Source organism: Peromyscus californicus, unplaced genomic scaffold (genome assembly GCF_007827085.1).
Source record: "Peromyscus californicus insignis strain IS unplaced genomic scaffold, ASM782708v3 Scaffold_3__1_contigs__length_106647218, whole genome shotgun sequence".
NCBI classification, from domain to species: Eukaryota; Metazoa; Chordata; class Mammalia; order Rodentia; family Cricetidae; genus Peromyscus; species Peromyscus californicus.
In genome coordinates, this window is record NW_026294551.1 from 6,376,339 (window position 1) to 6,403,786 (window position 27,448).

The 27,448-nt window shown below is 55.1% G+C and overlaps 2 protein-coding genes across 7 annotated transcripts in view; one reads left to right on the plus strand and one right to left on the minus strand.

Annotated features, from left to right (window-relative positions):
- The first annotated feature begins 12 nt into the window (after positions 1 to 12).
- On the plus strand, positions 13 to 15,473 carry Unc13d (unc-13 homolog D). 3 transcript variants are annotated; one of them, XM_052755858.1, is made up of 32 exons: positions 13 to 1,133; positions 1,812 to 1,847; positions 2,084 to 2,191; positions 2,311 to 2,370; positions 2,463 to 2,529; positions 2,758 to 2,938; positions 3,735 to 3,779; positions 3,935 to 4,003; positions 4,131 to 4,200; positions 4,377 to 4,481; positions 4,600 to 4,692; positions 4,768 to 4,871; positions 7,344 to 7,461; positions 7,544 to 7,668; positions 7,799 to 7,889; positions 7,969 to 8,025; positions 8,097 to 8,194; positions 8,276 to 8,327; positions 8,404 to 8,534; positions 8,631 to 8,751; positions 9,064 to 9,207; positions 9,436 to 9,534; positions 9,642 to 9,848; positions 10,013 to 10,081; positions 11,063 to 11,142; positions 12,371 to 12,476; positions 12,545 to 12,616; positions 13,077 to 13,160; positions 13,256 to 13,376; positions 13,563 to 13,686; positions 14,115 to 14,311; positions 15,087 to 15,473. In XM_052755858.1, exons 1-32 carry the CDS (start codon positions 1,017 to 1,019, stop codon positions 15,206 to 15,208), a joined length of 3,273 nt encoding a protein of 1,090 aa, XP_052611818.1. In that variant the 5' UTR covers positions 13 to 1,016; the 3' UTR covers positions 15,209 to 15,473. The 3 variants fall into 3 exon arrangements, with proteins under 3 accessions (XP_052611818.1, XP_052611820.1, XP_052611819.1); XM_052755859.1 differs by lacking the exon at positions 13 to 1,133 and adding an exon at positions 1,165 to 1,683; XM_052755860.1 differs by lacking the exon at positions 3,735 to 3,779.
- A 1,289-nt stretch (positions 15,474 to 16,762) lies between these two features.
- Unk (unk zinc finger) overlaps positions 16,763 to 27,448 on the minus strand; it is a 33,311-nt gene continuing 22,625 nt past the window's right edge. Inside the window, exons 7-16 of one of the 4 annotated variants that reach the window (XM_052755864.1) lie at positions 26,841 to 26,925; positions 25,025 to 25,257; positions 24,583 to 24,783; positions 23,894 to 23,959; positions 23,274 to 23,448; positions 22,201 to 22,302; positions 21,900 to 22,088; positions 19,602 to 19,783; positions 18,761 to 19,018; positions 16,763 to 18,124 (exon numbers count right to left, since the gene is read on the minus strand). In XM_052755864.1, coding sequence (XP_052611824.1) covers positions 17,969 to 18,124; positions 18,761 to 19,018; positions 19,602 to 19,783; positions 21,900 to 22,088; positions 22,201 to 22,302; positions 23,274 to 23,448; positions 23,894 to 23,959; positions 24,583 to 24,783; positions 25,025 to 25,257; positions 26,841 to 26,925 — 1,647 coding nt within the window. In that variant the 3' untranslated portion in view covers positions 16,763 to 17,968. The remainder of the gene's footprint in view (positions 18,125 to 18,760; positions 19,019 to 19,601; positions 19,784 to 21,899; positions 22,089 to 22,200; positions 22,303 to 23,273; positions 23,449 to 23,893; positions 23,960 to 24,582; positions 24,784 to 25,024; positions 25,258 to 26,840; positions 26,926 to 27,448) is intronic. The other 3 variants (XM_052755865.1, XM_052755862.1, XM_052755863.1) reach the window with 3 other exon arrangements.

The following is a 27,448-nucleotide window of genomic DNA, read 5'->3' on the forward strand; positions in this document are numbered from 1 at the left end:
GTTTCCTGTCTGAATCTTTCTCAGGGTACATTTGAACGGTTCCCAGCCTTCCTACAGAGGCCCCTGTACCTGCCTGGGATGGTGTATAATGCCACCTACTGCCAGCTGGGGCAGGACAAGGCCTGTATCCCATCTGCAGCTCCCGATCGATCGCCTCCTGAGCACAGGCTGAAAGCAGCCTTGCCGCCCAGGCATGCCGGGACTCCTGTGAGGGAGTGTGGCTGGGCTGGTACTGCAGTGTCACCTGACTCAGGGGAAGAAGAAGCTAAGCCCACAGCCAGGCTGCACCCCACTCAGTCAAAGCTGTGGAAGATCTGGTACCGAAGTGTCCTCTACTGACTAAAATGCTCCCACAGAGAGATGGCAGCCTCTTCCTCTGCCGCCCACCCACAGGGGCTCTCAGGGCTAGTGAAGGAGCACCGTCCTGACCACCAGTGGTGGGACTGGGCTCCGTATCCCTACTGTCCCTCCCTGGCTAACACCGAGTAGTCCCGTCCCGTCCCTGGAATGTCACCTGTTGGGTGGAGCAGGCTGGGCAGGTGACTGCTGAGCAGAGGAAACATTTCTCAGGAGTCACGGCTCTGAGCCTGCCCCACCCTAACCCAGATTGGGGGCCAGTCAGAAAACCTTGGGGTGAGAACCCACAGATCTAGGTCAGCTTCCTTGGCCCAGGCATAGTTGAGGCAGGCTGCTATATAGACTGGCCTTAAGCACCCTTGCCAGGAGCTCTGACTCTCCCCAGGGCCTCGATAGAAGGGTGGGTGGGGCTTGCTCCGCCCACTGGGTCCACTTTCTGCTCCAGGCCGGGGAGGATCCTGCAAGGATCGAGGCTGAAGGCAGGTGCAGGGAGCCTGGGAGAAGGCCCCTCTAAGGCAGTGACCCCCTGACCCTTCCACCCCTCCACCCTCCCCTAACGGAGGAGGGTGTACCTTGGGGTTCTTTGCATCATCCTGCGGCTTCGCTGTTTCCACCCGGCAGCTAGGGGGGTGGCAGAGGGAAAGGCAGAGACAGCCACCATGGCGACACACCTCTCCCACCCCCAGCGGCGCCCTCCACTCTTGCGCCAGGCCATCAAGATAAGGCGCCGCAGGGTCAGAGACCTACAGGATCCACCACCCCAAACCAACCAGGAGGTAGGAGTGACGACAGAGGGCAAAGAGCCCGTCTGGGGTGCGCCACAGTCCTGAGGCGTGGACGTGGGAGGCTGTCTGCCCCCACCCACCTGCCCTCTATGACCCTGGACATAGCCTTGTGGGTGGGCAGAGAGAGGTCCACCATGTGTTTGATCTCTGAGTCGTGGTGGGCTTTTCTAGACTCTTCCTTTGGTGGGCCGGCACCTCCAGCCCTGTTCCTCTAGCTCTGATGGCATCAGCCCCACGAAGCAGTATCTCCAATGACAGTGGGCTGCCTAGGGACCCCTCTGAGCTACCCCAGACCTGCCTGGCTGGCATTTCCCCCTATTCACCCACCTCTGCTGTTAGGCCTCACTTCCGCTGCTGGGGTGAGGAGCGGTGGCCGCCTGATAAGCACTGCTGTTTCCTCTGGGCAAGGAAGAGGGGGGGCAGATGCTGGAGAGTCCACTGCTGGGCCAGCTGAACGCCCATGGACCTCGGGCATGGCAGGCCAGGGCATGAGCAAAATGACCCAGGGGTGAGACCTTTAGAGAGCCTTATGTTGGAACAGGTGAGGGAATCGGTGGGCCTAAGGGCCCAAAGGGCTGAGGTGCTGGGGTCCCACTGTCTGAGGCCTGGGTCGTCCTGCCTGGCTGATTAGGCCTCTGGCGATACCTTGTCTTTCCACCTTGCTCCTAGGTCCAGGTTCAGTCACACCATTTCTCCTCAGAAGAGGTAAGAGGTGGAGTTGGGAGAGTGTGGGGGATGTGGGAAGCAGCCCTACATCCTCTCTGAGGGAGGCCCCTCAGGCCCCAGAAGTGGCGGCTGCCACAGCCTAGTAGAGAATATTCTGAGTCTCAACCTTCCCTGCACACATGCCTCTTTGTCCCTTTTCTGAGCCTGAGGTGTTGGTGTCAGGGAGGGCTGCTGGGTGATGATGGGATTCCTGAGGTGACTCTGCTATGTCTCAGCGGGACCAGCTGTATGAGGAAGCCCTCTATACTGTCCTGCACCGCCTGGGTCAGCCAGAGCCCAACCATGTGAAGGAGACCTCAGAACTACTACGCTATCTGCAAGAGGTAAATCCAGCCCCCACCATAGGAAGATGGGTATCTTCCTACCGCCAAGGCTCAGCCCTTCCTACCCATCGGGCCACCCTGCCTGTGTCCCTAACCTCCCGAACTTCCTCCCTTGTCAGGCCTTCCAGGTGCAGCCTGAGGAGCACCAGCAGATGCTGCAGCGTGTTGGGGAGCTTGAGGTAACCTGGGCTAGGGCACTCTGGGTAAGGAAGGGGCATGGGAAGCCCAGCCTTCTCAGGAGCTCAGGCAGCCCCCACTCCTGTCCTTCCAGAAACCAGTATTTTGTCTGAAGGCAACGGTGAAACAGGCCAAGGGCATTCTGGGCAAGGATGTCAGCGGTGAGTGTCGGGGCCCCCACCTCCTCTCCCCATCACAGTCTGGCTTTCAACTCTTTGCCAGAGAGCCCAACCACCAAACCCCCCAGCTGCTAGCATCCTGTGCTTAGATGCTGAGTTCAGAGGGACCTTATCCAGCTTTCTCAGGGGGAGGCTGGGCCCGGGGAGGATGATGGGAATTCAAGGGAACCTGACTGACTTCCTGGAGTCTTGTTCCTCACTTCTTGCCAGGGTTTAGTGACCCCTACTGCCTGCTGGGCATCGAGCAGGGGGTTGGCGTACCAGAGGGCAGCCCTGTGTCTCGACACCGACAGAAGGCTGTGGTGAGGCACACCATCCCTGAAGAGCAGACCCATCGCACCCAAGTCAAAAGCCAGACGCTTAATCCTGTCTGGGACGAGACCTTTATCTTGTACGTGGCCCTGTCCCAGCCTCCATCCTCTATTCCCTGCTCCCATCCGGGGCTCCTCTGGGTGTCAGTTTCCTAGCCAATGAGATCAGTGATCTTCCTGGATCAAGAGAGTGAGCTCAGCCCTTGGTCAAGTAGAGCTGGAGGGAGATTTGGCTAGATAGGACAAACCCATGACATGAATGCCAATCATGTATCTGCCTGATGTAGTGCTACACCTGTAACCCTAGCACTCAAGAGAGTAAGGCAGGAAGATGGCAGGTTCAAGATTAACCTAGGCTATATGGCAAGACCCTGCCAAAAGACTAAATATGCTCTATAGTAGTGGAGCAGGGACACTTGGGCATCTCTGGGTGGATGGTGGCCAGGGGACACTCCAGCCCATCCTTGAGGACGGTAGAGAAGTGGCTAGGAAAGTGGGGTGGCTCAATCTTGAATCCCAACACTCAGGAGGCAGAGGCAGGCAGAGCTCTGTGAGTTTGAGGCCAGCCTGGTCTACAGAGTGAGTCCCAGGCCAGCCAAGGCTACATAACATGATCCTGTGCCCAAGAGAAAAATTAAAAAGGGAGGGAAGGACTAGGCAAGAAAGGGCTACAGCTTCACACACACACACACACACACACACACACACACACACACACACACACACACACACACGGTGGGTGATACTGGGGATGGCCGTTTCAGAAGGCAGGTCTGGGCTTATGGCCAGTCCTTGTAGCCTGGTCCAACATGGGTGTGCATGGGGTGTCCTACCCTGCTAAGGTCCTTAAGCACACATGTTCTTTTCTCCCTAAAGGGAGTTTGAGGATGTAAGCAATGCAAGCTTTCACCTGGACATGTGGTGAGTGGCATGCCAGGCCCCTGAGGAACAAAAAGAAGTGGGGGGCGGGAGAGGGATGGAGGGACACACACACACACAGACACTATGTCGGAGCTTCTTTACTGATGAGGTCACGGACCCCTCCTCTGCCCCTTGCTCAAACCTCTGGCCTACAGGGACCTGGACACTGTGGAGTCTGTGAGACAGAAGCTTGGGGAGCTCACGGACCTGCACGGGCTCCGAAGGTGGGTGCAGCAGGTTATAGGGAGGAAGGTGGCCCTCCACCCTTTCACAGGCACCCTGGGTTCTGGAATGCAGGCTCTGCCCTGAGTACCCAGGTGGCTGACCCTTCACCAATCCTCCCCAAAACAGGATCTTTAAGGAAGCTCGGAAGGATAAAGGCCAGGACGACTTTCTGGGGAACGTGGTTCTGAAGTTGCAGGTGAGGGCCAAGGAGAAGGGCCAGGAGAGAGGCAAAAGCAGAGGGGGGTGAAGGGCTCTGACAAACTTCAGGTTTGACCCAACCTGAGCCTGGGAGTTGCCTCAACCGCTTGCCTGTCCTCGCCTCAGCCCTGGGCAGGGTCCTGATGCTCATCACTGTGTGTCTTGCCCTGCTAGGATCTGCGCTGCCGAGAGGACCAGTGGTACCCACTAGAGCCCTGCACAGAGACCTACCCAGACCGCGGCCGGTGCCATCTCCAGTTTCAGTTCATTCACAAGCGGGTAGGTCCAGGGGCTGGGCTAGCGGCTGCCTCTTCCTCGGTTGGTAGCCTAGGAAGGTTTGGAGAGGGCTGGCTGTATCTGGCATGGGGTCCTCACAGCCCTGCCGACGCTATTGCAGAGAGCCACAGCGGCCAGCCGCTCCCAGCCCAGCTACACTGTACACTTCCACCTCCTGCAGCAGCTGGTGTCCCATGAAGTCACCCAGCACCAGGTATGTCCGTCTGCTGGAACTGAACACCACCAGGGCCACCTGTCAGGTCCTGATAGCCCTCTACTATTTCCTTAGGCTGGCAGTACCTCCTGGGATGCATCACTGAGTCCCCAGGGTGCCACCATCCTCTTTCTCCATGCCACTCAGAAGGACCTGTCAGACTTCCATCAGTCCATGGCGTAAGTACACAGCCCTGCTCAGAATTCTTAGGGGATCTTTTCTGCCTTGCCCCACCCACCTACAGGTCAAAGGGCAGCTCTCAAGAGTGTGCTCTCAGGTCCAAACTGTGTTTTTAAGTTTGGAGTCAGTTAACAAACTTTCACATCTGGAGATTTTGTGCACAACTCAGATTCTAGCTGTTCATGAAACAGGAGTTCTCCCCCCCCCCCCCCCCGCCCGCCTTTTTTTTCTGGTTTTTCAATACAGGGTTTCCCTGTGTAGCCCTGGCTGTCCTGGAATTCACACTGTAGACCAGGCTGGCCTCACTCAGAGGTCCACCTGCCTTTGCCTCCGGAGTGCTGGGATTTAAGGTGTGCATCACCACCCCCAGCTTCGGTCCTCCTCTTGAGCATTGCCCTGAGGTCACTCACTGGCCTCGTCTGTGTCTCTCATGTCCTGGGCTTTTATGTTCGCCTCTCTTCAGCCGACCCATTTCCCGATGTCATAGGCTCATGGCAGGAAATAGCTGATAAATTGATGTTAAAATGACTTGGTGGTACATGTCTGGAATCAATCCCAGAATTCAAAAAGCTGAGGCAGGGGGATTGCAGCAAGCTTGAGACCACCTTCGGCTATACAGTGAGACCCTGTCTCAAAAAAACAAAAACACCAAAACTCTAAAAATGACAGCGAATCTTCACGGGCCATCCTGTTTCCTGAGCTATGTCAGCTTCTGGGAATGCCAGAAGGAGCACTCATGAGTGATTGGCATGCCAGCCTGTGTGGAGTGGAAGAGAATGATCACACCGTGTACTGGGCAGGAGGGGGGTGAGATCAGAATGCCACCTGGGGCCTGCCTATGACTTGGTCTTTGAGTGAAAAACAGAGGCTGGAGGGGGAGGGGTTCTTGGGTAGATGGGTGTTCCTGAAGAGGAAGCTGGGTGGAGGTGAGGTCAGTGAGATGCCAGGTTCCCTCTCAGGATCTAGGCACTTGATGCAAACATCAGCTGTTCCAGTAGGGACCTCAGCCTGTCCCTGGTTGCTCTGGCTTTCACCCTAACCTCATCTAGCTCAGTCACCCCCTGCTAGTCTCCCGCTACACCTCTGAGAGAATCTCTAGCTGATGATTGCCATGGGTGCAAACCTCTAGACCTGCCTTTTCAAAAGAAACAAGAAACCCTGAGGCTTTCTCCAGGCATGATGGCTCACACCTGTAATCTCAGCACTTGGGAGGTTGAGGCAGGAGGATCAGGAGTTCAAGGTCATTCTCAGCTACATAGTTGAGTTTGAGGGAGAAGATGCTAGCCAGTAAAGTGCTCGCTCTGCACACATTAGGATCTGAGTTCAGTCCCCAGCACCCCAGTAGGGAGTAGCTTGACATGCCTGAAATGCCAGCACAGGGGAGACAGAGAGAGCATGCTAGTAGACTTGGGAAAGTTCAGGAGTGATTGAGGAAGACACTTGACTTGGCCTCTGGCCTTCACACACATGCACACACTTACATGCATACCTTTACACATATGTGTGGGTATACACACACATCATTTTTTTAAAGAATTTATGTGTATGTGTGTGGGTTGTCTGTGTGATCATATACCACCTATGTGGCAGATGCCTTCACTGGCCAGGAGAGGGCACTGGAGCCCCTGGAGCCTGAGCTGTAGATAGTTAGGAACCTCCCAATGTGGATGCTGGGAACCAAACTCAGGTCCTCCACCATTGCTCTTAGTTGTTGGGTCATGTCTCCAGCCCCAGCTGGTGCAAGTACTCCCATCCACTGGGCCATCTTCCTGCCCCCAGAAATGGTGGAGGATTTTTTGTTTTTGTTGTTGTTACTGTTTGAGACAAGGTCCCTATGTAGCCCAGGCTGGCCTAGAAACTGCTATGTAGACCAGGCTATCTTCTAACCAGAGATCCACCTGCCTCCCAAGTGGGAGAATTAAAGGTGTGCTTCATCCTGTCTAGTTCTGAAGTGTTTTTGTTTTTGTTTTTGTTTTTGTTTTTTTGAGACAGGGTTTCTCTGTGTAGCCCCGGCTGTCCTGAAATTAGCTCTGTTTCAGAGAACAGGCTGGCCTTGAACTCAAGAGATCTACCTGCCACTGCTTCCGGAGTGTTGGGATTAAAGGAATGTGCCATCACTGCCTGGCTCAGCTCTGAAGTTTTATCCAGACAAAGCACAATTGAAGAGTCAAGTGAGGCTGGGTGTAGTGGTGCATACCTTTAAGCACTTGGAGAGTAGAGGCAGACAGACAGATCTCTGTGAGTTCGAGGCCAGCCTGGTCTACAAAGTGAGTTCCAGAACAGCCAGGGATAAAGAAACCCTCTCTTAAAAAACAAACATACAAAAAAAGTCAGATGCCTTGAAAAGCATCAACAGAAAGAACAGAGATCCTACCTGCCACATTATCAGCCACTGCTTCAGCATCTACTGGTGGATGGAGTAGGGAGATGTTGCCTTCCTGGGCCCTGCTGAGGGCTTCCCGTCTCTGCAGGCAGTGGTTGGCCTACAGCCGCCTCTACCAGAGCCTGGAGTTCCCCAGCAGCTGCCTCCTGCACCCCATCACCAGCATTGAGTACCAGTGGATCCAGGGCCGGCTCAAGGAAGAACAAGTGAGTGGCGGGCAGGGCTGCGGAGGGCAGGCAGGGCTCCGGAGGGCAGACAGCGGCCTGTAACGTCTTTCTGGCTTTGCAGCGGGAGGAGCTGGCCACCTCCTTCACCTCCCTGCTGGCCTATGGCCTCTCCCTCATCCGGAAGTTCCGCTCCGTCTTTCCCCTGTCTGTCTCCGACTCCCCATCCAGGTTGCAGTCCCTCCTGAGGTCAGTGGCTACCCCTTTGCTTCTGCAGAGGGGTCAGAGATGAGTGTGCAGGGGTGACACCTGTGGGCAGGGGGGTCAAGAACACCTGTTGCGGAGGAGTAGGGTCTGAACAGAGCCCTCTGTCTGCCAGAGTCTTGGTGCAGATGTGCAAGACAAAGGCCTTCGGAGAGCTGTGCCCAGACAGCGTTCCACTGCCCCAGCTGGTTGCTGAGGCTCTGCGGGTAGGTGTCTTCCCTGGGGTGGGGGTGGGGTCGTGCCCCTTAGCTCACTCACCCCTTCTCCCTGCCCGTCTTCCAACAGATGGGCACAGTTGAATGGTTTCACCTGATGCAGCAACATCATCAGCCCATGGTGCAGGTAGATTCTGGGACAGGGGTTGAGGGTGAGTATGTAGGGTCTGCCCTTGTAACCACCCGTATCCTTCCCAGGGCATCTTGGAGGCTGGCAAGGCCCTGCTAAGCCTGGTCCATGACGTTATGGGTGATCTGTACCAGTGCCGTCACACATGGAACAAGATTTTCCACAAGTGAGCGGCTATGGGTCTGGAGCTGATGGGCCTGTGGGACCCCAGTGGGCACCACTGTCACACATACTGCCTTTCCCCCAGTGTCCTCAAGATAGACCTCTTCTCTGTGGCCTTCCAGGAGCTGCAGTGGCTGGTGAGACCCTCTGCCATCTCTAGAAACCACCCCTCTGTCCAGCTCTGCACTCTGTTCGACAAGCTTTTCCTTGTAGGTGGCCAAGAGGGTACAGGACCACACAGCAGCAGTGGGCAACCTTGTTTCCCCAGATATGGGAGAAAGTCTCTTTCAGCTCTATGTCACCCTGAAGGAGCTCTGCCAGCTGGGCCCGGTCCCCTCAGACAGGTGGGCTTCAGGCATGCAGGACAGAAAAGGGTTGTCAAGAGCTGTGGCCCAAGGCCAGCCCCTGCCTACCACAGGCTAAGCCTCTCCTCTCCCCAGCAATGGAGTCCTGGCCCTGGATGGTTTCCACCGCTGGTTCCAGCCGGCCATCCCCTCCTGGCTGCAGAAGACTTACAGTGTTGCCTTGGAGCGGGTGCAGCGTGCCGTGCAGATGGACTCGGTGCAGGCGGGGGCCCTAGGTTTGGGAGTGAGGTTGGGTTCTCTGCTGGGACCTCCTGCCCAGTAGAAGCCTCTAACTGTCTCTGAACAGCTCATGGGCACTGTTCAGGCCAGCTGGGTGGAAAATATGGCCTCCTGATGTCCTGAGGCTCAGTAGGGTGTCCCTGTGCCTAGGGGTCCTGCAGGCTGAAGGGGCAGTGGGCGGAGCCTTGCTTTTATCCTCCAGGCAGCCTGCACTCCGCTTGGTGGTTGGGGGAATAGATCTGTGTCTGCCTGCCTTGAGCCTTGTGTCTCAGTGTTTCCCCTTTCCCAGCTGGTGCCCCTGGGTGAACTGACCAAGCATAGCACTTCCGCTGTGGATCTGTCCACCTGCTTTGCCCAGATTAGCCATACTGCCCGGCAGCTGGACTGGCCAGACCCTGAGGAAGCCTTCATGATCACTGTCAAATTTGTGGAGGTATGGTGTCTTCCCAGCATCCCTCCCTCCTCTTAGGACAGGTCATTCTGCCCTACCCAGTTCCTCACAGGCTCTCAAACAACTAGCCATCACCAGCCCCTCACATAGCTTGCATCCTAAACTCTTGAGAGTCTAACTCTCTGAGACTCCTCTATTGACCCATTTTGAGAGCCCCACCCATCCACCCATCCATCCATCCATCCATCTCCTGTGATCCACTCACCCTAGGACACCTGCCGACTGGCCCTGGTTTACTGCAGCCTTATAAAGGCCCGGGCCCGTGAACTGTCTGCAGGTCAGAAGGACCAGGGCCAGGCAGCCAACATGGTAAGACCCAGGGCTGGGGCTGAGGGGCTGGCCAGGGTAGGGGTGGATCCGCTTGTCTTGGTGCTGTTGGAGAAGGCCTGCATCCCTGTGCCCGTGACTGTCCCCAGCTGTGTGTGGTGGTAAATGACATGGAGCAATTGCGGCTGGTCATCCACAAGCTGCCCACTCAGCTGGCATGGGAGGCATTGGAGCAGCGGGTCGGGGCCGTGCTGGAGCAGGGGCAGCTGCAGAACACACTGCATGCTCAGCTGCAGGGCGCTTTGGCCGGGCTGGGCCATGAGATCCGTACTGGCGTCCGTACCCTGGCTGAGCAGGTACCGTCTGATCACCCAGGGACCCCGCCTACCCCGTTCCTCAGCAGGACCTGAGCTGATGTCTACCCCCTGATCCTAAATATAAACTCAAGTCTCAGGCCAACTTTCTGGATTGCCCCTGCCTCGCTCCATCTCCCTTTTGTCTCCCTGCTTTGTGTCCCCAGTTGGAGGTGGGCATTGCCACACACATTCAGAAACTCATTGGTGTCAAGGAGTCTGTTCTGCCTGAGGATGTGAGTAACCGCTCTGTTTGTTGACCTTCACCTCTGGGCCAACTCTGTGCACTGGGGTGGTGAGAACAGCCTAGGTAGATGGGAGTCAGACCCAGGTGTGATGTCTCCATGGGCCTCGGTGTACTCCCTGGATGCTCAGGGAGGCACTGATGGATCGTGTAGGATTACCTCAGGAGGCTCAGGAACACACAGGTCTGGGAACACATCCTTCCCACGGCTTATCATTTCTGCTGCCCTGTTTATGCCCACCAGCTGACCCCAAGCTCCTCATGTGTAAAGGGGAGAGTGTATCCCTGATTGTTTGAGGGGGGTGAAGTTATTCATTAACTCATCAAATGTTGAGTAAACATACATTTTAGTTCCAGATACTGACTTGGTATTAAGTCAATGTGACCTAAACTCTTGCTTTCTTAGGGCTTCTGCTCTGAGGGGATGATGGATAGCTAAGTGCAGAGATATAGCTAACTACAGCCATAATTGTAACTGTAACTATCAATACACATCCAGTCATGTGCGTGTTTGCACACACACTTATATAGTGTGCTAGGTAATGATAAGCACTAAAGGGAAAAATAAAACAGAGAAGGGGATGGGCTGGGAAATGTACTTTTCGATAGTGGTCAGGGAAGGCCTTATTCTGAGTGTGACAGCTGAGTTAAGACCCCACAGGAAGCAAGAAAGGGATCTGTGAAGATGCCTAGAGGAAGAACGTTGCAGGCAGAGGGATCAGGAAGAGCAGCGGTCTTGAGGAGGCTTTTGCAGAGCAGGTCCATAGGATGCAGAGGATGGTGTGGTTGGAGCAGACAGAGCAACCGGGATAGAAAGACAGGAGGCAGCGAGCAACTAATACAGACACTGTAATACCCACCACACAGTAGCCCAGCTCTGTTCCCTACCCAGGGAAGGGGGATGGTCAAGACAGTGTGAGTGAGGTCTGGACGAAAATAGGCCTGAGTTGTATGCCCTTCCGGTCTGTCCTAGGCCATTCTGCCCCTGATGAAATTCTTGGAGGTGAAGCTTCGCTACATGAACACCAACCTGGTCCAGGAGAACTTCAGCAGGTATGCAGCAGCCCCTGACCTGCACTGCCCTCTGCCCCATGTCTCCAAGGCCTTAGTGCTCCTGGGTTGGTGGCATGCTGGGAATCCCTTTGATGACTTCCTTTGGAGGATCTAAACAGCTTCAGGGACAGGGAGCTCACGCTTCTCTCACTGGTCCTTTTTGTTCTGTGCAGCTCTGAGCATGGCAAGCTTTCCACTGTATCCTTCCAGGCCCATTTTCAGGGCCCCTGACTGTTTCTCCTTCCTCTTCATGGTCCAGGTGTCTGGCATGTCCCAGATATGGGTTTTGGATACCTAGGTTCAGGTTCCAGCTTCTTGGTTCCTCTTTAGTGGCTTCAAGACGTCCAGGTTATCATGCCCATGATCACAGTCCCAGCCTCTCCTGAGGAGTGAATGGGCCACATGAAGGGCTGCAGGCAGGACTGTGCTGGTCCAGAGCCTCAGCTGCCTGCAGGTGGAACCTGGACCCTGATTGGTAGCTGGGCTCTTCCCCATAGAGTAGAGTTCTGTTCGCCTCCTACTGAGCAGCAAGCTGGGCCCCTGGAGGCTCAGACTCCTTTATGCTATTTATTGAGTGTTTTTGTTTGTTTGTTTTGTTCTGTTATGTTTTGTTTTTCTTCACATAAGCGAGAATTAACTCTCCACTAAGACAGGAGCTTTGCTCAGAAACATCTAGAACAGTACCTGATGCTGTTAAATGAATTCACTCACTACTTTAAATGAAGGCCTCCTTCCCCACATGCTAGGCAAGTGTTGTACCCCTGGGCTATGCCCCCATCTCAGGCCTCCTCCATCATCAGGACAGAGGACCTGTTAGCTGACAGTGGTGCATGTTTAATTTCAGGAGGCTGTCAGTCTGTGTCCTTGTCATTTTATTTTCCTTACCCATGCTGTGCGCCACAATCCTATCCCATCCTGAGGTCCAGCTTTCTCCGCCACTCTTTAGTGGTTTGCTGGAGACCCGTGCTCCATTGAAGAGGGTTCTCCACTGAGGTTAAGAGACACATTGGACAGGATTGATGACTCCCTTGGCCTGCCCCCTTTCCACTCTGGGAGCGGCTCTTCCTCTGTGCACTATCTGCCAGCTCTGCCCGAGCCTCACGTGTGGAACTGGTGGAAGCGGGAGGCAGAGTGAGCCTGGGCTCCCGAGGCCCTCCTTTCTAAGAGCATCTTTTCTTCCTCCCCTGTTGTACTGTGCTATGTCCGGCCCCCGTCTTTCTCCGGCCAGCCTTCTGACCCTGCTGTGGACCCACACACTCACGGTGCTGGTGGAAGTGGCCTCTTCCCAGCGTAGCTCATCACTGGCCTCCAGCAGACTGAAGGAAGCCCTTCAGGTAACTATACCGGCTGCGAGGATATTAGCCCTGGGAGTGCCTGGAGTCATCTCTTTTCTCTTTCCCAGAACCTGGAGATCTGCTTCCATGCTGAGGGTTGTGGTCTGCCACCAGAGGCCCTGCACACAGCCACCTTCCAGGTAAGAGTCTTAGCAGTGTGGGGGAATGACGCCAGAGCCTTGTTAGGGCCTCTTGATAAGCCCCTGATAGGAGGTCAAGGCAGGGAACCTGTCTTTCTGTATTTACCTGTATCCAGGAACAGCCACGTAATTCATGAAAGCAAGTGCAATATTAAGTTGGGCCTCTTATTCAAAATTATTACAAATTTTGTGATGCTTGCAGGAAGTAAATAATCCAAATATAGTGTCCTTCAAGGCAAAGGGTCCCTACATACCTGCACCGGGGAGATTATACTTCCAGAGCAGGTCATCTGATACCTCTGCCTCAGGATCTGGTCCTAGGTCCACAGGATCTTCTGTGGCCCTAGGGCCCCAGCACTTCCTGTCACATCTTCCCCTGTCTGAGTGCCTGGCCGCAGCATCAATGTGGGTAGGCATGAAGATGTTTAGGTGGATGCTCTGATATGCCATGCCATTCCAGGCTTTGCAGAAGGACCTGGAGCTGCAGGCAGCCTCCAGCCGGGAGCTCATCCAGAAGTACTTCTGTAGCCGAATTCAGCAGCAGGTGAGGTGCTCCTCCTGCCGAGCTCCCACTGAGGAGCATAGTGGGCCTTGCCCCCACTCCCTCCCAGTTGATCCCTATGTGTGATCCCATGCCAGGCTGAAACCACTTCTGAGCAGCTGGGTGCAGTCACCATCAAGGCCTCCTACCGAGCCTCTGAGCAGAAGCTTCACGTAGAGTTGCTCAGTGCCTCTAGCCTCCTGCCCCTGGACTCCAATGGTGAGTGGACACTTCCCTAGGCCTCTCCTCACTAGCACCCTGGAGGCTCAGCAGGAGCCCTAAGCGCATTTCCTCTAGTTACCAGGAGGGGCTAAGGGAGAACAGTTGTGGGGAGGGGGCAGTGTGGGGTGTGGTGGTGGCTGGAACTCAGTCAGCAACCCCCGCCCCCCATGGGCCACTTGCCAGGTTCCAGTGACCCCTTTGTTCAACTGACGCTGGAACCCAGACATGAATTCCCTGAGCTGGCCCCCAGGGAGACCCAGAAGCATAAGAAGGAACTTCACCCACTCTTTGATGAGACCTTTGAATTGTGAGTCCCTACTCATCTCTCAGCCCCTCCCCCTTTTTTTCCTCCCTCATAACCCCTGCCTCCTCTGAGGAGAGCTTGAGATGACCACATTGGGCCTGAAGGGAAGTCTTCCGAATAGGTGTTTGCTTCCCTAGGAGAAAGGGGGGTGGATTCCCACCCAATACAGAGGCATTCAGGAAGGATGCTGTATCCGACCGGGTACTTGGGTACCTGCTCTTTGTTGAATATGGGCCTTGGGGCCGCAGGACCTCTTGCTGTAAAATCAGCCCATGATCAGAGTGGGTGTTATAACATGTGACAGAGACGAGCCAGGTTGAGATCCAACTGTTGTTCTCAGCAAAGGGTGCCCAATATGTTGGGAGGGAGGGACTGTTGATGGCAGATTTGAGTGAGGCAGACAACTAACTGAGCCCCTGACTCCCTGCCAGCCTGGTGCCTGCTGAGCCATGCCAAAAAGCCTGGGCATGCCTCCTGTTCACTGTGCTTGACCATGACACTCTGGGCGCTGATGACCTGGAGGGGGAGGCCTTCCTGCCACTCTGCAGGGTGCCTGGACTGACTGGTTGTGAAGAGCCTAGTGAAGCACCTCAGACTCGCCTGCCTCTCACATACCCTGCACCCAACGGTAGGCCTGAATCCCAGGGCAGGGCTCTCTGGCACAGTCTCCAGAGAGATGCCTTCTTGGGAGATGGAAGCCAGTAGAACGAGCACTATGGCTCATATTGCTGAGTATTTCAGCAAGTCTCTGCTCTACTGGAGAGGCCAGTGAAATTCAAGTTCAGGAAGGATTATGTGACTTCTGGTGGGGAAACCAATTAGTCCCTGTGACAAGGGGCCTGGATCTCTGTGCAGGGCACACATCCTGTGGTGCAGGCCAAGTTTGATAACAGGAAGGTCCCTATGCCTCTGTCTGTGTCATGAGACACTCTAAACTATCTTAAGGCTAGGTGTGATGACACACCCCTTTAAACCCAGCACCCACAAGACAGGTGGAACTCTGTCAGCTTGAGGCCAACCGGAGCCACATAATAAGGACCCTGTTTTTTTTTTTTTTTTTTTTTTTTTTTTTTTTTTTTGAGAGAGGGCATCTCTGTGTAGCCCTGGCTGTCCTGGAACTCGCTTTGCAGACCAGGCTAGCCAAGAACCACACAGAGATCCACCTGCCTCTGCCTCCTCAGTGACAGGATCAAAGGCATGTGCCACCACACACAGCTGGATCCTGTCTTAAACAAAAAAGGCAGTAGTCACCACCCCAGGACCTGCCATGTTTCCAGCCCTGTTTGTCAAGACATACCCGTGAATTTAGCTGGTGCGTGTCCACAATTCCCAAGGTCGGCACAGGGGTGGAACAGTGCTATTTCCTAACCAGGTGTTTGACTCTCAAACCTTTCTCTACACAGGGGATCCAATTTTGCAGCTGTTGGAGAGCCGGAAGAGCGATCGAGAGGCCCAGGCCTTCATAAAGCTGAGGAGGCAGCGAGCCAAGCAGGCTTCCCAGCATGCCTCACAGCTAGGGCGGTAGCAGTGTAAACAGGGGAAGCCTGAAAGCTTGGGCTCTTCCTGACAGAGGGAAGCCCTTCACCCTGGTGTGACACACAGGGAGAGCCAGAACAGCCCTTGGTGATGGAGTGCCATGACCAGTATTTACCTTTTTTTTTTTTTAAGACTGAGTCTCTCTGTGTAGCTCTGGCTGTCCTGGAACTCTCTCTGTAGACCAGGATGGCTCAAACTCTATAGAGATCCGCCTGCCTCTAGAGTGCTGGGATTAAACATGTGCAGCACCACCACCCGGGTATTTATCATCTCTCGTCCTTCCCTCTCGCCCTGGTCTCAGTGTCCTCTGCTATATCCCAGCACAGAGGAGCATCTCCCATCCCTGCTCCTCCCCCTGAAAAAGCTGCTTTGGTAAGGTTTGTCTAGGGACATCTGCCTTCAGGGATGGCCAGTTCCAGCTACTGGGGTGGGGCCCACAGTTGGGACCAGGGCTGTGCACAGACTTTAGAGGGAGAGAGAATCCTGTCAAAGTCACCCTGGTGCACGAGGGGGGTGGGAAGAGACTCTGGCTCAGAGGTGAGAGCTGGCAGGAAGCAGAGCTGGCACAGATGGACAGTGGCAGAAAGGACAGTTTGGCTGTCTACAGAGTGGGCTTCCTCCCTCAGACAGCACCTGCTACCTAGAAATGTTCTTAGTGAAAAATAAAAATAAAACACTAGCCACTGCCCTCAGAAAACCTATAGTTGGCTCCCAGTGGGCCCAGGAAGATGCCAGGCCCTGCATGCCTGACTCTTCCTTAGACTACACTGTATGCCCCACCTCATCCCCAGAGCCCCTGTGGCCAATAAGCAGGTCAGAGTAAGCCGACACCTGAGCAGTCCTGGAGCAGTCAGTGTGCGTGGGTCAGGAGGTGGGTCTCCTACCACGGGTGCCAGGATCAATCTCGGGCTGTCACCTTTGAACAGATTACCTGGCAGTTACTATGATTGCTGATGTTGGGGAGGGGGACCACGAAGCTGAGTAGCTGCTCTGGACAGCAGAGTGTGTGTGGAGGGTCTCCTGAACACTGGCAGTCAGAGCTTCAGGGCTAGTGGTCTTCACACTTGACCCTGGTGAAGTTAGTCTGCACACGCTGACAAGTAGGTGGTAAGGCCAGCTGAGGCCAGGCCGAGCATCCTGCTTAGGTGTGTTCTCATACTCGGGAGAACGTCAGGAGGGGAGCAGGGTAAAAGGGTTTACCTAAGGCAGGACACTTCCTCAGTGGGAAGGAGGCAGGGACTCCCTCAGTAACGTGCTCCTCCTTTCTGTCCCTATTACTTTTTGGAGACCACCAATAAGGGAACCACTCACAGTACATTACACAGCACTGAACAGGTCTCCACAGTAATGATCACACACTAGGCCGGACTCGGGGACACTCAGCAGCGTTTGGAACTGGACAGACTGTAGGCCTCTTCAGCTGACTCTTCACGCTGTGGGATGTGGGTGCTAGCTGTTTCCACAGGTCAGGGGAGAGCTCTTGCTCACCTGGAAGTCTGGATGTCGTCATCTGCTGACCCAGTCCCCCACATAAACAAGCCACCGCAAGTCATAGTTTATTTCCAATAAGTTTGATTTTTGCATTTTTGTAAAAAAGGAGAAAATTTCACTTAATTCATTGAAAGCCCTTTCGTGCTGAGCCCAAGGGAGGGGCCTGGGCTGGGGCAGATTTTTTGTGGCCCTCTATAGCCCACTGGACACCCAGTGCTGGGAACAGGCTGCCTCCCTCTGCCCACTCTGCTTTCCCATTCCACTGCATCTCTGTACATAACAATTTTTAAAATTGAAGCTAAACACAATATACATTGGACAGGCACGCACACACATGCACACAGGCGTCTGCCCAGAATGGCAGTACGTCAGCTGCACTCAAAGAGCACCAAGGAATGCATACAACTCTTCCCAGCAAGAAGGGCAGGGCTTGAGCCCCCTTGGTCCTCAGACTGCACTTCTCCCAACAATCGCCCTGCTAGCTGCCAGAGGGAGGGAGCCACCGGCCCTGCAGCCATGTGCCAGAGGGAAGGAGGCAGGGACAGGGAGGGCAGTGCCAGCCTGGCAAGTGACTGTGGGGCCAAAGAGGCTGATCAAGGAGAGGCCCAGACTTCAAGATCCCGAGGGAACAGACAGAACTAGGCCTAGGGCCCACGTGTGGGAGGGGGGCTAGCCTGCAGCTCTGGCCTGCCAGCTCCGTGGCTGTCCCCAGGGTTAAATATATTTGGTAAACCCAGAAGCTAGGCTGGCTTTAGAGTCTCGGGCCCTGAAGCCCTCACAGCTGGGAACCGGGGACCTGAGTCCACACTGCGACATAGACCCTGGCCTGGAATGCAGGGTGAACAGAGCCTGCCCTTCCAGCTTCCCATCCTTCCATGCTCTGGCCCCAGGAAGAAGTTAAAAATAGTTAGTTCTTACATAAAAAAAGAGACAAAAACATATTCACTGCCAAAGGCCAGTGGGAAAAGAGGGGACTTTGTCTCTGAGCAGGAAGGATGGGGAATGGACAGGAGAGGACTGCAAAATAGTCTTTTCTTTAAAAAGTGCTTGGTAAGTCTGTTTTAAAGTGTGTGTCTATATCTAGATCCAGACACACACAGACACTGTGCACACGCTGGCACCACGCACACAGAAATGTATACATGTACATAATCATATACATATACATACATACGTACATACATACATACATACATATATATACTTTAAAAAGTCCTAGGTGAAAAGGTCTGGGCCCAGCTGGGCCAGGTCTGCAGGGTCACGACTGGAGGGCATGGGCCCGGCTAGGCTGGCAGACGGGGCACTCGCTGCCCTCAGCACAGAGCTCACACAGCACAGCATGTTGGCACGGCAGCACTGCCCGGGTCTGCTCCTGACACTTAAGGCATTTCACCGACTGCATGTGGAACACGGCCTGTGGGAAATATGACATTAAGGTCATAAAGTGGTCTCTGCCACCGGCTTGGCACTGAGTTGAGCAAGCAGCCCTCTCGACTCTCGCTTCAGCGTCCTTGGAGCCCGAAGCTCAGCACTCACAAGATCCTACTGGCCAGCGAGAGCAGCTCAGCTCCCAACTCCACCTGCTGTCCCAGCTCTCAATGGCCAGGTGGAGGGGCAGCTGGGTGGCAGCCCATCATTCAGGGCTTTTGTTGGCACAGAGGTTAATGCCTCTTGTCATATGTGATCTTACCCTAGGCACCAAGAAAGACCATGAGGCTCAGGGGACTCGCCAAGGGGACTCGTTGTGGAAGGCTCTCAGAGGAAAAACCGACTGTTTCTATTGGACAAGCCACCCTTAGGGACCAGCAGGCACCTGTGGCTGACCACTCTGGAATGTCTACTGGAGTATGGAGAACCGGGGAAGGCACTGTGGGCAAGGGACATGACTAAGCTTAGGTTAACAGTACAGGGAGTGGACACTGGCCTCTGCCACTACGGCTTTCTTGCTCTCCTCGAGGGCATTCTCTCCTCCTCTTCCAACAGCTGAGCATCATTAAGAGCCCAGCACTGGGCTTTCAAGGTCCCACCCATCCTGATCTCTAGGGCTGACCTTGTCCACTTGCTCCAGGTGGACCCGCAGCTGCTTCTGGAGGGAGTACAGGGTGGAGAGTGAGAGTGCCTCCAGGTCAGGGGCGGCTGGCAGAGCTTGGGCTTCTGGCCCAGTGTGCAGCCGCTCCAGCTCCTCCTGCAGTTTCTTCACCCGCAGCTCCAGTGCGTCCCTCTGCTCCCGGGCCAGCTCACACTCAGCTCCGGCCGCACTGGCTCGCTCACCAGCCTCCTCCGCCTCCTTCTTCCAGGCATCACAAGCCTGTGGGCCCAATGTGCAGTGTCTCATCACGACAGCCCCCTGCCCCTGTCCCCCTCCCCTCCCCCCTCCCAGAGAGCATCTCCAGGAGCCAGTGTGGAGCACTCTGGCTATGGGGCCTGCTAGGAAGCTGGGCCTGCTGTCTGGGGAGGGGCAGAGAGAAGACTACTGCTGCCTGCAGAGAAGAAAGGTTTCAGGACCTCAGCAGACCCTCCCTTTGTATGCAGGGAAGGGGCCAGGCCTAGCATGACAGGGGCACAAGGCAGGGCTCACATCCTAGCCTGCATCCCCACGGGCAGCTGGTGGCAGCTGGACAGATGGCCTAGCTCAGAATCTAGAAGCAGAGACAGGCAGGAGGTCCTGGGGCCACTCTAAAAACAATTCCCATATGGAGTCCCAGGCCTGTGGTGCCAGCCATGGTAACATTCTGACTGGCAAGATCAGTCCTCCCACGTGGGGGAGGGCAAACACGTTTCTGCTGTTCTTTAGGCCCCTGCTTCCCCCACCCGATGCCTGCTGTGTAGGATGGGCTTGGGCTTGATACCACCAGGCACTGGGCACTGCAGGTGGGCGTGGGGCCCAGTACCTGCTTGGCCTGCTTCCAGGACTCCTCCCACTGCTTGATGGTGCCGTTAGCTTCATCTAGCTCTTGCCGAAGCCGGGCCAGCTCAGCAGCCCCTGGCCCTGATAGGAAGGCAGGGGAAGTGCCTGGGGAGAAGCTTCCAGAGGCAAAATGCTCCCAGATGCTGCTGTTCATCCCGTTCAGACCTGCCCCAGGGAGGGGAGGAACATCAGCTGTGGAGGGCTTAGGCCCAGGCCCTGGCCAGCCCCTCTTGGGCCGCCAGGGGCTGGCTGAACATTGGGTGAATATGTGAGAAGAGCATGTGGAGGTATCACTGGCTGAGTCAGGTCTAAACTTTGCTGTTATCTACCACTACATGTGAATCTCAGTGTCTTCATCTCTAAAGGGGCCTCAGGGGGCTTAGGACTGTGTGGGACAGCAATCTGTGAAGGCATCTTAATTGCTGAGCTACTGCACACCTCCTTTTGCATCCCAGTGAGAGGTGGGACAAGATCAGACAGGCTAAAAGCCACCAGCCAGCACCTTGATGGGAGGGCTGCAAGAGGAGGGGCCCGGGAAGCTAGGGCCCTCTCATTGTTTTGCAGGCAGGACAAAGAACATGCTAGCAAGAACCATTAATGGGACAGGAGAACCAGGAGAGTCTGATCACCTGATTCCAGAAGCCTGCTGTCAGCTAGGCTGCCCACCCCTCAGCCCCCACTCAGCCACTGCTGACACTATCCACTGCCCTCTGGCTCCCAGGGCAGAGCCTATCTTCATGGAGTTCCTTCTCTACCTCTGGCTTCCTTCTACCCCTACATATGATTCCAGTGACCTCTGCTTGGCTCCCTTTCCTTTCCACTAACTGAGCTGGATTTCAGACATTTCCCCCTCTGAGCAATACCAGCACACTGGGGAAAAAAGACGACTCTGGTGCACACTTCATGCAGATTTCTGAGTTTGAGGCTATCCAGTGCTACATAATAAGACCAAGGAGGGAGAGTGCGGGGCATTGGCGGCGCACGCCTTTAATCCCAGCACTCGGGAGGCAGGGGCAGGTGGATCTCTGAGTTCCATGACAGCCGGAGCTACACAAAGAAACCCTGTCTCAAAAAACCAAGAGCGAGCGATCAAGAGGAGCGCTTTTGTCCTGCGACACACCTGCAGTGCACTGTGTGGACCTCTCTACCAGGAGACCTCTGGCCCACCGACACAAACGCTGGTGTGCAGCAGGCTCTGCTCCCCTGCACCTCTGCCCTCCCCATGCCGCTGTCAACCACTCTGGCAGTGGAGCTGGTCGGTCCTACAGAGAGAACCCTGTACAGTAGATCCCGTGTCGCCCTGACTGGGAGCCAGCATCTGTGTGTTTCTGCTTCCTGCGCTGCTGACCGGAGGCTGCTGGCCGACACGTGCATCTGAGCAGCAGTGCAGGAGGGTCACCAGCAAGGGGACGTGTAGAGCCAGTGGGGAGAGCTCAGGTGAGGACTCCAGAGACACAGCAGCTTTAACTGTACATAACCACAACACAGAAGCCTCCTCTGAATTGAGGAGGTGCTGCTGCAGACTCCTGGCTGAGGTGAGGGAGGCCCCTAGGCTGACCAGAACTTCAGAGGCTCTTAGTCCATCCTCTGACTGGAGGTCCAGCATCCTAGGAGCTCTCTGAATGGCTAGGAAGTGGGGTCAGGCAGTTGTAGATGAAAGACAGGGGCCTGTGCTGAATGTTGTGTATGTATTAACTATCTCAGAGAACGTTCTCCCATAGGCTCCATTCCAGGAGCCAAGGGTGCTTGGGTGTGGTGGTCTAGCCTATAAGTCTCCCTGCGGTATTTCTCACCACTGAACCTGGAAATCACTCAGACCCACTCTGTTCGAAGGCTGAGTAGGGCAAAGAGCAGCCTGAGCTAGATCTGGATCCCTGATGCCTGTCCCTGCCAGGAAGGGAAAGCTTGAGACTGGGTGGGCCTGTCTAACCGTTCCCTTTGCTCTTTGGTGGTCTTTGATGATGTGGCCAGCTGCCAGGAGCTCTGGGTGACTGGATAAAATGATTGTGTGTTTGGCCCTGGGGATCGGACCCAGGGTCTGGTACATGCTAGGCCAGTGCTCACTAAGCCACACTAGTATGCTCAGGCCTTCACCTTGGATACTGAGGCCTGCCTCTCCAGGTGCCAGCCTGTCCTAGCACGAGTCTTCACAAGCACGGGGAGAGAACATGTCTAGTTTGAAGCCCTCGCTGTAGCCTACAGCTGGGCTCACGTGTCGTGGGCAGAGCAGCCAAGGGAATCTGCTACAAGGCACTAGGTTCTTATCCAGTCCCTTCCTTACCCAAAGATCCATGTGATGCTGAGGTCCCCAAAAATGTGTTTTCTGACTGACTCAAGTGGCCCTGGGGCTGTTGCAGGAAATGTGAGGAGAGGCTGACAGGAGGGGACGGAGAAGCGGAGTGGAAGGAGGCTGAACTGCCTAAGGAGCCAGGGATGTTCACAGGTGCAGAGCTCTGCAACAAACTGCCACCTATGAGAGAGCCAGAGGATGGGCTGGGTGAGGACCAGGCAGGCCACACGGGTACAGGTGAAACCCCCAGACCCCCTCCCCAGGCCATCCTGGCCCACCCATTGCCCAGTACCGATTGTGATGCTGCTGGGGTGGGGCACTGTGTTGTTATCAAAAGTCTTCTCCAGGGCGGCTACTCCAAACTCATTTAGGTCCAGGTCATCCAGGGCAGACTCTAGGGATAGAGAATGGAGTGTGGGCTCCCAAGGACCATGTCCTTGGCTCCAGGCTTCCTGACCTTGACTCCTTCATTTACGGCCTTTGCTGTATCTCTGCTCAGCACTAACCCACACCAACCCTGGTGACACCTGCCCAGTCCAGCCAAGCGCTGCTTCTCTCTGAAGCCTCCTCTGACACTCCTAGGAGGAGTCAAGACCCAACCCTGTCCAGAGTGGTGTGGCATGCCAGTAACCTCTGCACTCAGAAAGCTGAGGCTGGAGGACCAAGAGTTCGAGACCAGCCTGGACTATATAGAGCAAGATCCCATCTCAAGAAGAAAAATGACTGAATTCAAGGTTGCAGCTTTGTCTGACAGAGGTATGTGGTGTGGTCCTTACACCCAGGCCATGTTTTTCACCCCGAGTTACTTGGGGCTAGCCGCTCTGGGCCCTTTGACAGCAATGTACAGTAGATACCTGTGCCTCTTTACTGAACTGGCCTGGTTAGGAGAAGGTACAGTTTCCCTTCCAGAAGGCAGGAGCACCATACTACCATCTGATTCCCCAGTGCCTGGCATGGAGCCTGGCACAAAGTGGGCAACATAAGTAATGGTGGAAAGGAGCACTGATTTTTTTCCTCTTGGTGCTGAGGACCACACCCAGGGCCTTACCCATGCTAAGCACCCATGCTGCAACTGCACATGCCCAGTTCACGGCACTAGCTGCTAACCGCCAGCATTCTGAGGACAGAGGTGCAGGCTGCTCACTTCCCAAGGGTGCCTAGTGAACAAGCTAGGGCCGTGTGACACAACTTTCACGAAAAGGCTCCGTGGCCCAGTCTTGGCTCAGAGGGCTCAGGGTGTCTACCCTGACTTTCCCAGGCCAGATGTCTAAAATATGGGGTGCAATCATCCAAGTTCCACTTGAGACGCCTTGTGTCTGAGTCCAGGTGCGGTCCTAGGCTCACAAACAAACCCTGCCTAGTTACCTATGACCGACTCTACCGTGTCGCTGGTGGGATAGAAGGGCAGAGCGTTTGCATTCATGCCAGGGGCGCTGCTGGTGCCTGCAGGGCTGGGGGGCGTGGCTGCCAAGCTGGAGGTAATACTGGAAGAGATGCTTGAGGTCAGGGGGCTGCCCACAGGGAGGATGCCCAGCACGTCCTGCAACGAGAGTGGGGAGAGGAAATGGGATGCTTGCCTACAGAAGCCGTGGCGGAGGCTGGCACAGGGCAGGTGGGCTAAAGCAACCAGCACCTTACAGGCCCGGGCTGGCTGTCCCAGTCCACCTTGTTGAGTGGTAGTAGTGGACAGTGAAACATGGAAGCCATCAGCTACTTACCCTTGCAGGCTCACAGTAGAGGGAGGGATGAGCATGGGGCTGACACTGAGACACTCCCTAAACATTCCTGGTGAATGGGTAAGTCTAGGAGGGGATGGGTTCCAGGGCCAGACCCCCACCCTCTCTGGACTTGGAGCTGGGCCCACTTTAGTCCTGCCTTCGTTTGTGAAGAAACTGGTACCCTACTTGCTGATACCAGCTGGGCTTCTGGGCCTGTCCTATGCACAGTGATACCAGAAGCGGAGATGAGGACCAAGGGCTCTGTACCTGTTTGGGTGGAAGCAGAGGCTGCTCTTGACTCCTGGGCTCGAGCGAATGGGTTTTTAGTTTAGCCTGAGAGAGGGAAAGTAGGGAGCAGGGAGTGATGTGGCACTGGGCAGCTCCCAGCCCAGTGTCCACCTGGCCTTGCTAGGTCCCACTGCGGCTGCAGACACAGGGAGGGGCACGGACTGACAGCACCCGTCACCCATCACACCGACCCTTTTCTCTTCCCAGCTTTCTTTCTCCACTTACAAATCCTCTCCCCGCCCCCTCCTCTGCCTTCCTATCCTGAACAGGTTTGTCCCCTGCTATTAAGGACCCCTCTGTCCTGGTGCCCCATGCACTGTCATCTCATTAGGCACCATAGTTTGGAAAGAAAAGGGGGACAATCTTGTACCCACTGACTGACTCAATGATCCTGGGGAAGCTGTGCGGCCTTTTGCAGAATGAACATGGATTTATGAAGGAAACCTAGAGACAATTCCCGAGAGTGTGAGGGGCTCTGTGCAGCCTCCTCCTCAGCAGTGAAGCAAGGCGATAGCATCCACTCTGTCAAATCCTGAAGACGCTGAAGACAGACTCAGTTCTAGCTCTTAGTGTCCTTCCCACCAGTGAGCTAGGCCTCACCTCTAAGCTACTCTTGCCCCATATAACAGGTCAAGCTCAGTGTCCTCCGCTGCCCCTGCACCCTTTACCTGGCACTTAAGACTCTTCAGGTACTCTGCTCCCACCTGGTCCTCCCTCTCGAAGCCAGGAGCTTTCTTGTAGCTGCCAGGGGCAAGGCTGGACTCCCCAGGGAAGACCAGGCCCTCCAGGTTTGAGGCCTTCCTGCTGGGGCCTGGTGGGGAGCTGCAGAGGTGAGATGGGCTGCCCAGGCCACTGTTCCTACAGAGGAGCTGCAGAAGAGGACAGGTGGGTGGTGGGCAATGGGTGCAATATGGACAGGGAATGGCCTCCCTCCAACCCTGCTTCCAAGGGCAGTGGTCAAGGGGTAACAATAAGCACTCAGGACTCCTCAGCCTCATAAGGGATTGCCAGACAGTAGTGACAAGGCTTATCCCAGCCCTGCCCAGGCTGATCACTACTGCCTCTGAAGATGCATCCCCACCTCCCCGCCCTCAGCCCCAGGACAAATACCAGTGCCTCAAGCTCCTGGGGCAGAGGAGAGGCAGGAGCTTGCTCCTGGGCAGGCAAGGTGCCCACCCACTCCCTAAGACAGGCACGTACGGCGCTGAGGTCAGGGGCATGCGGGCTGGAGGGGCTCACAGGGACCGAGTCTCCAGCAGCAGATGGCATGTACAAAACAGGACCCGCCTGGGTGGGGCTGGATACAGCCGAGGAAGGCTGCATGTCATCATTTAAGGGTGGCGCTGCAAGAGAGGATAGGGGTCAACAGGCTCCCAAGCCAGGACTATGTCTGCAAATATCTACCTGCCTATCTTCTAAAGGAGGACATACTTGTCCCTGCCACCATGGGGAATTAAGTTACTATTTCCACTGGCATTGTATTTTCTACAATTAACTGCAAAATACAAGTAATATGATGAGTTTCACTTCATAGAAAAGGAAATGGAGGTTCAGAAAGGTCAGCTAAGTCTTCTAAGACAACAGAGATAGGAGACAGGCGAGCTCATTTCAAGCCCATTTTGTACAGCCCAAACTATTCATCACTCTCCTGTGCTGCTGCAGCTGGGTGTCCAGTACCCACAGCTGCCAGCTACCTCTCGGCTCTCCGTCTGTTTCCCCTCTCAGAGCTCTCTCTTTATTCTCTCTCATCTCAGAGACAGAGCTGAACCTAGAAAGAGGGTGAGAAGCAGGACCCTGGTCTGCAGGTGAGGCAGGCATCAGCCCAGCACCCACTTCATGATGGAGGAGGCCTGGAGCAGAACACGGAGCCTCTAGACCTGCGCTACCTCACACTGCAGCAAACAGCCACCAGATGCCTTCCGAGTGCTGGGACTGCAGGTGTGGGCCACCACATCCAGGGTCCCTAGTTCCAACACACACACACCACACACACACCCACACACACCCACCCACACACACACACACACAGCAGAGTGCAGCTGCAGCCCAGGGCTTCTCACTTGCCATGTGTCACCACACTCAGATCTAGAGAGGGTTCTGCCCTGGACCAGCCCTGCCCGCCCACTGCCGAGAGCCTCAGTCTCAGGCCCTCATACCATATTGTTTGTTTGTTTGTTTATTTTGTTTTCTGTGTGACTGCTTTCCTCAAAGTGTTGTGGTTAAACCCAGGGCCTCTTGCATGCTAGGGCAAGTGCTCTGGTACCTATCACACTCTACCCTCCACCCCCACCACGACAAGGTTTCTCCGTGTAGCTTTGCTCCTTTCCTGGATCTTGCTCTGTAGACCAGGCTGGCCTCGAACCCACAGATCCGCCTGCCTCTGCCTCCTGAGGGCTGGTATTAAAGGCATGCACCACCACCACCCAGCTATGGTATCATTTTATATTGGACAAAGTAAAAACGCTGAAATTAATTTAACCTGTCTGTCTCTCTCTCTCTTTAGCATGTTACCCAAAACTTTAATGCCATATGGGGGCCACCTTATATTCTGATAGAGGGCTCTGTTCCAGTGGACCAAGCAGGGCTCAGTAGAGAGGAGCTCCATGTTCATGGGTTACACGGGTGGCCGGTTGGGATCTGTCAAGTTGCTTTTAACACTTGGTGCCTCAGGCTTGCCTGGGACTCAGTGCCCAGTACGGCATGAATCTCTAAGTCTATCTCAGGATCTTGGAAGCTGCACCAGGACTTCACGGTCAGTTCCAGACTGGCTAGGGGACTGTAACTTCCAGTGGGGATGAGGCCAGACAAAGATTCCTGTGCACAGGGCACTGCTAGGGACTGATCCCATGCCTGAGGTTCAGCAGAGGTTACAGGAGGAAAAGGAAGCCAGGGAACTGGCCCCGGGCCATGGGAACTTCGCACATACGTTCTATGTGGGCAAAGGCGCAGAAAGGTCCTCGGGGACAGCTACCCGACTGCTGCATGTCGTTGCACTTGGTGGATTTGTAGATCTGGAGGGGGCAGGGCAGAAACAGGACAAGGTCAACCACACACAGACACTTTTATCGAGAAGGGCTAGCTTGGAATTCCTGTCCACTTTCTCCCTTCCTACTCCCCTATGTTCTTTTTCTGGGGACAGGATACTGACATACAGCCTGTGCTTGCCTTCAGCTCATAACTGTCCTGCCTCACTGTCTTGTGTGGTGGGGTAACAGTCACACACCACCACACCCAGCTTCTTATCACCCTCCCCCTCAACTCTCAGGGCATCGTGCACCATCAACACCCTCCTCCTGGAGTCACAGGTCCCACCAGTCATCACAAAGATTGGGGTGATACCTACGAGCATGCCTCCTCGTATTAAGTGAACTAAGGCCTCAGGAAGCACAGTCACTTTTTTTTTTTCTTTCCCGAGACAGGGTTTCTCTGTGTAGTTTTGGTGCCTGTTCTGTATCTCGCTCTGTAGACCAGGCTGGCCTCGAACCCAGAGAGATCTGCCTGCCTATGTCTCCCGAGTGCTGGGATTAAAGGTGT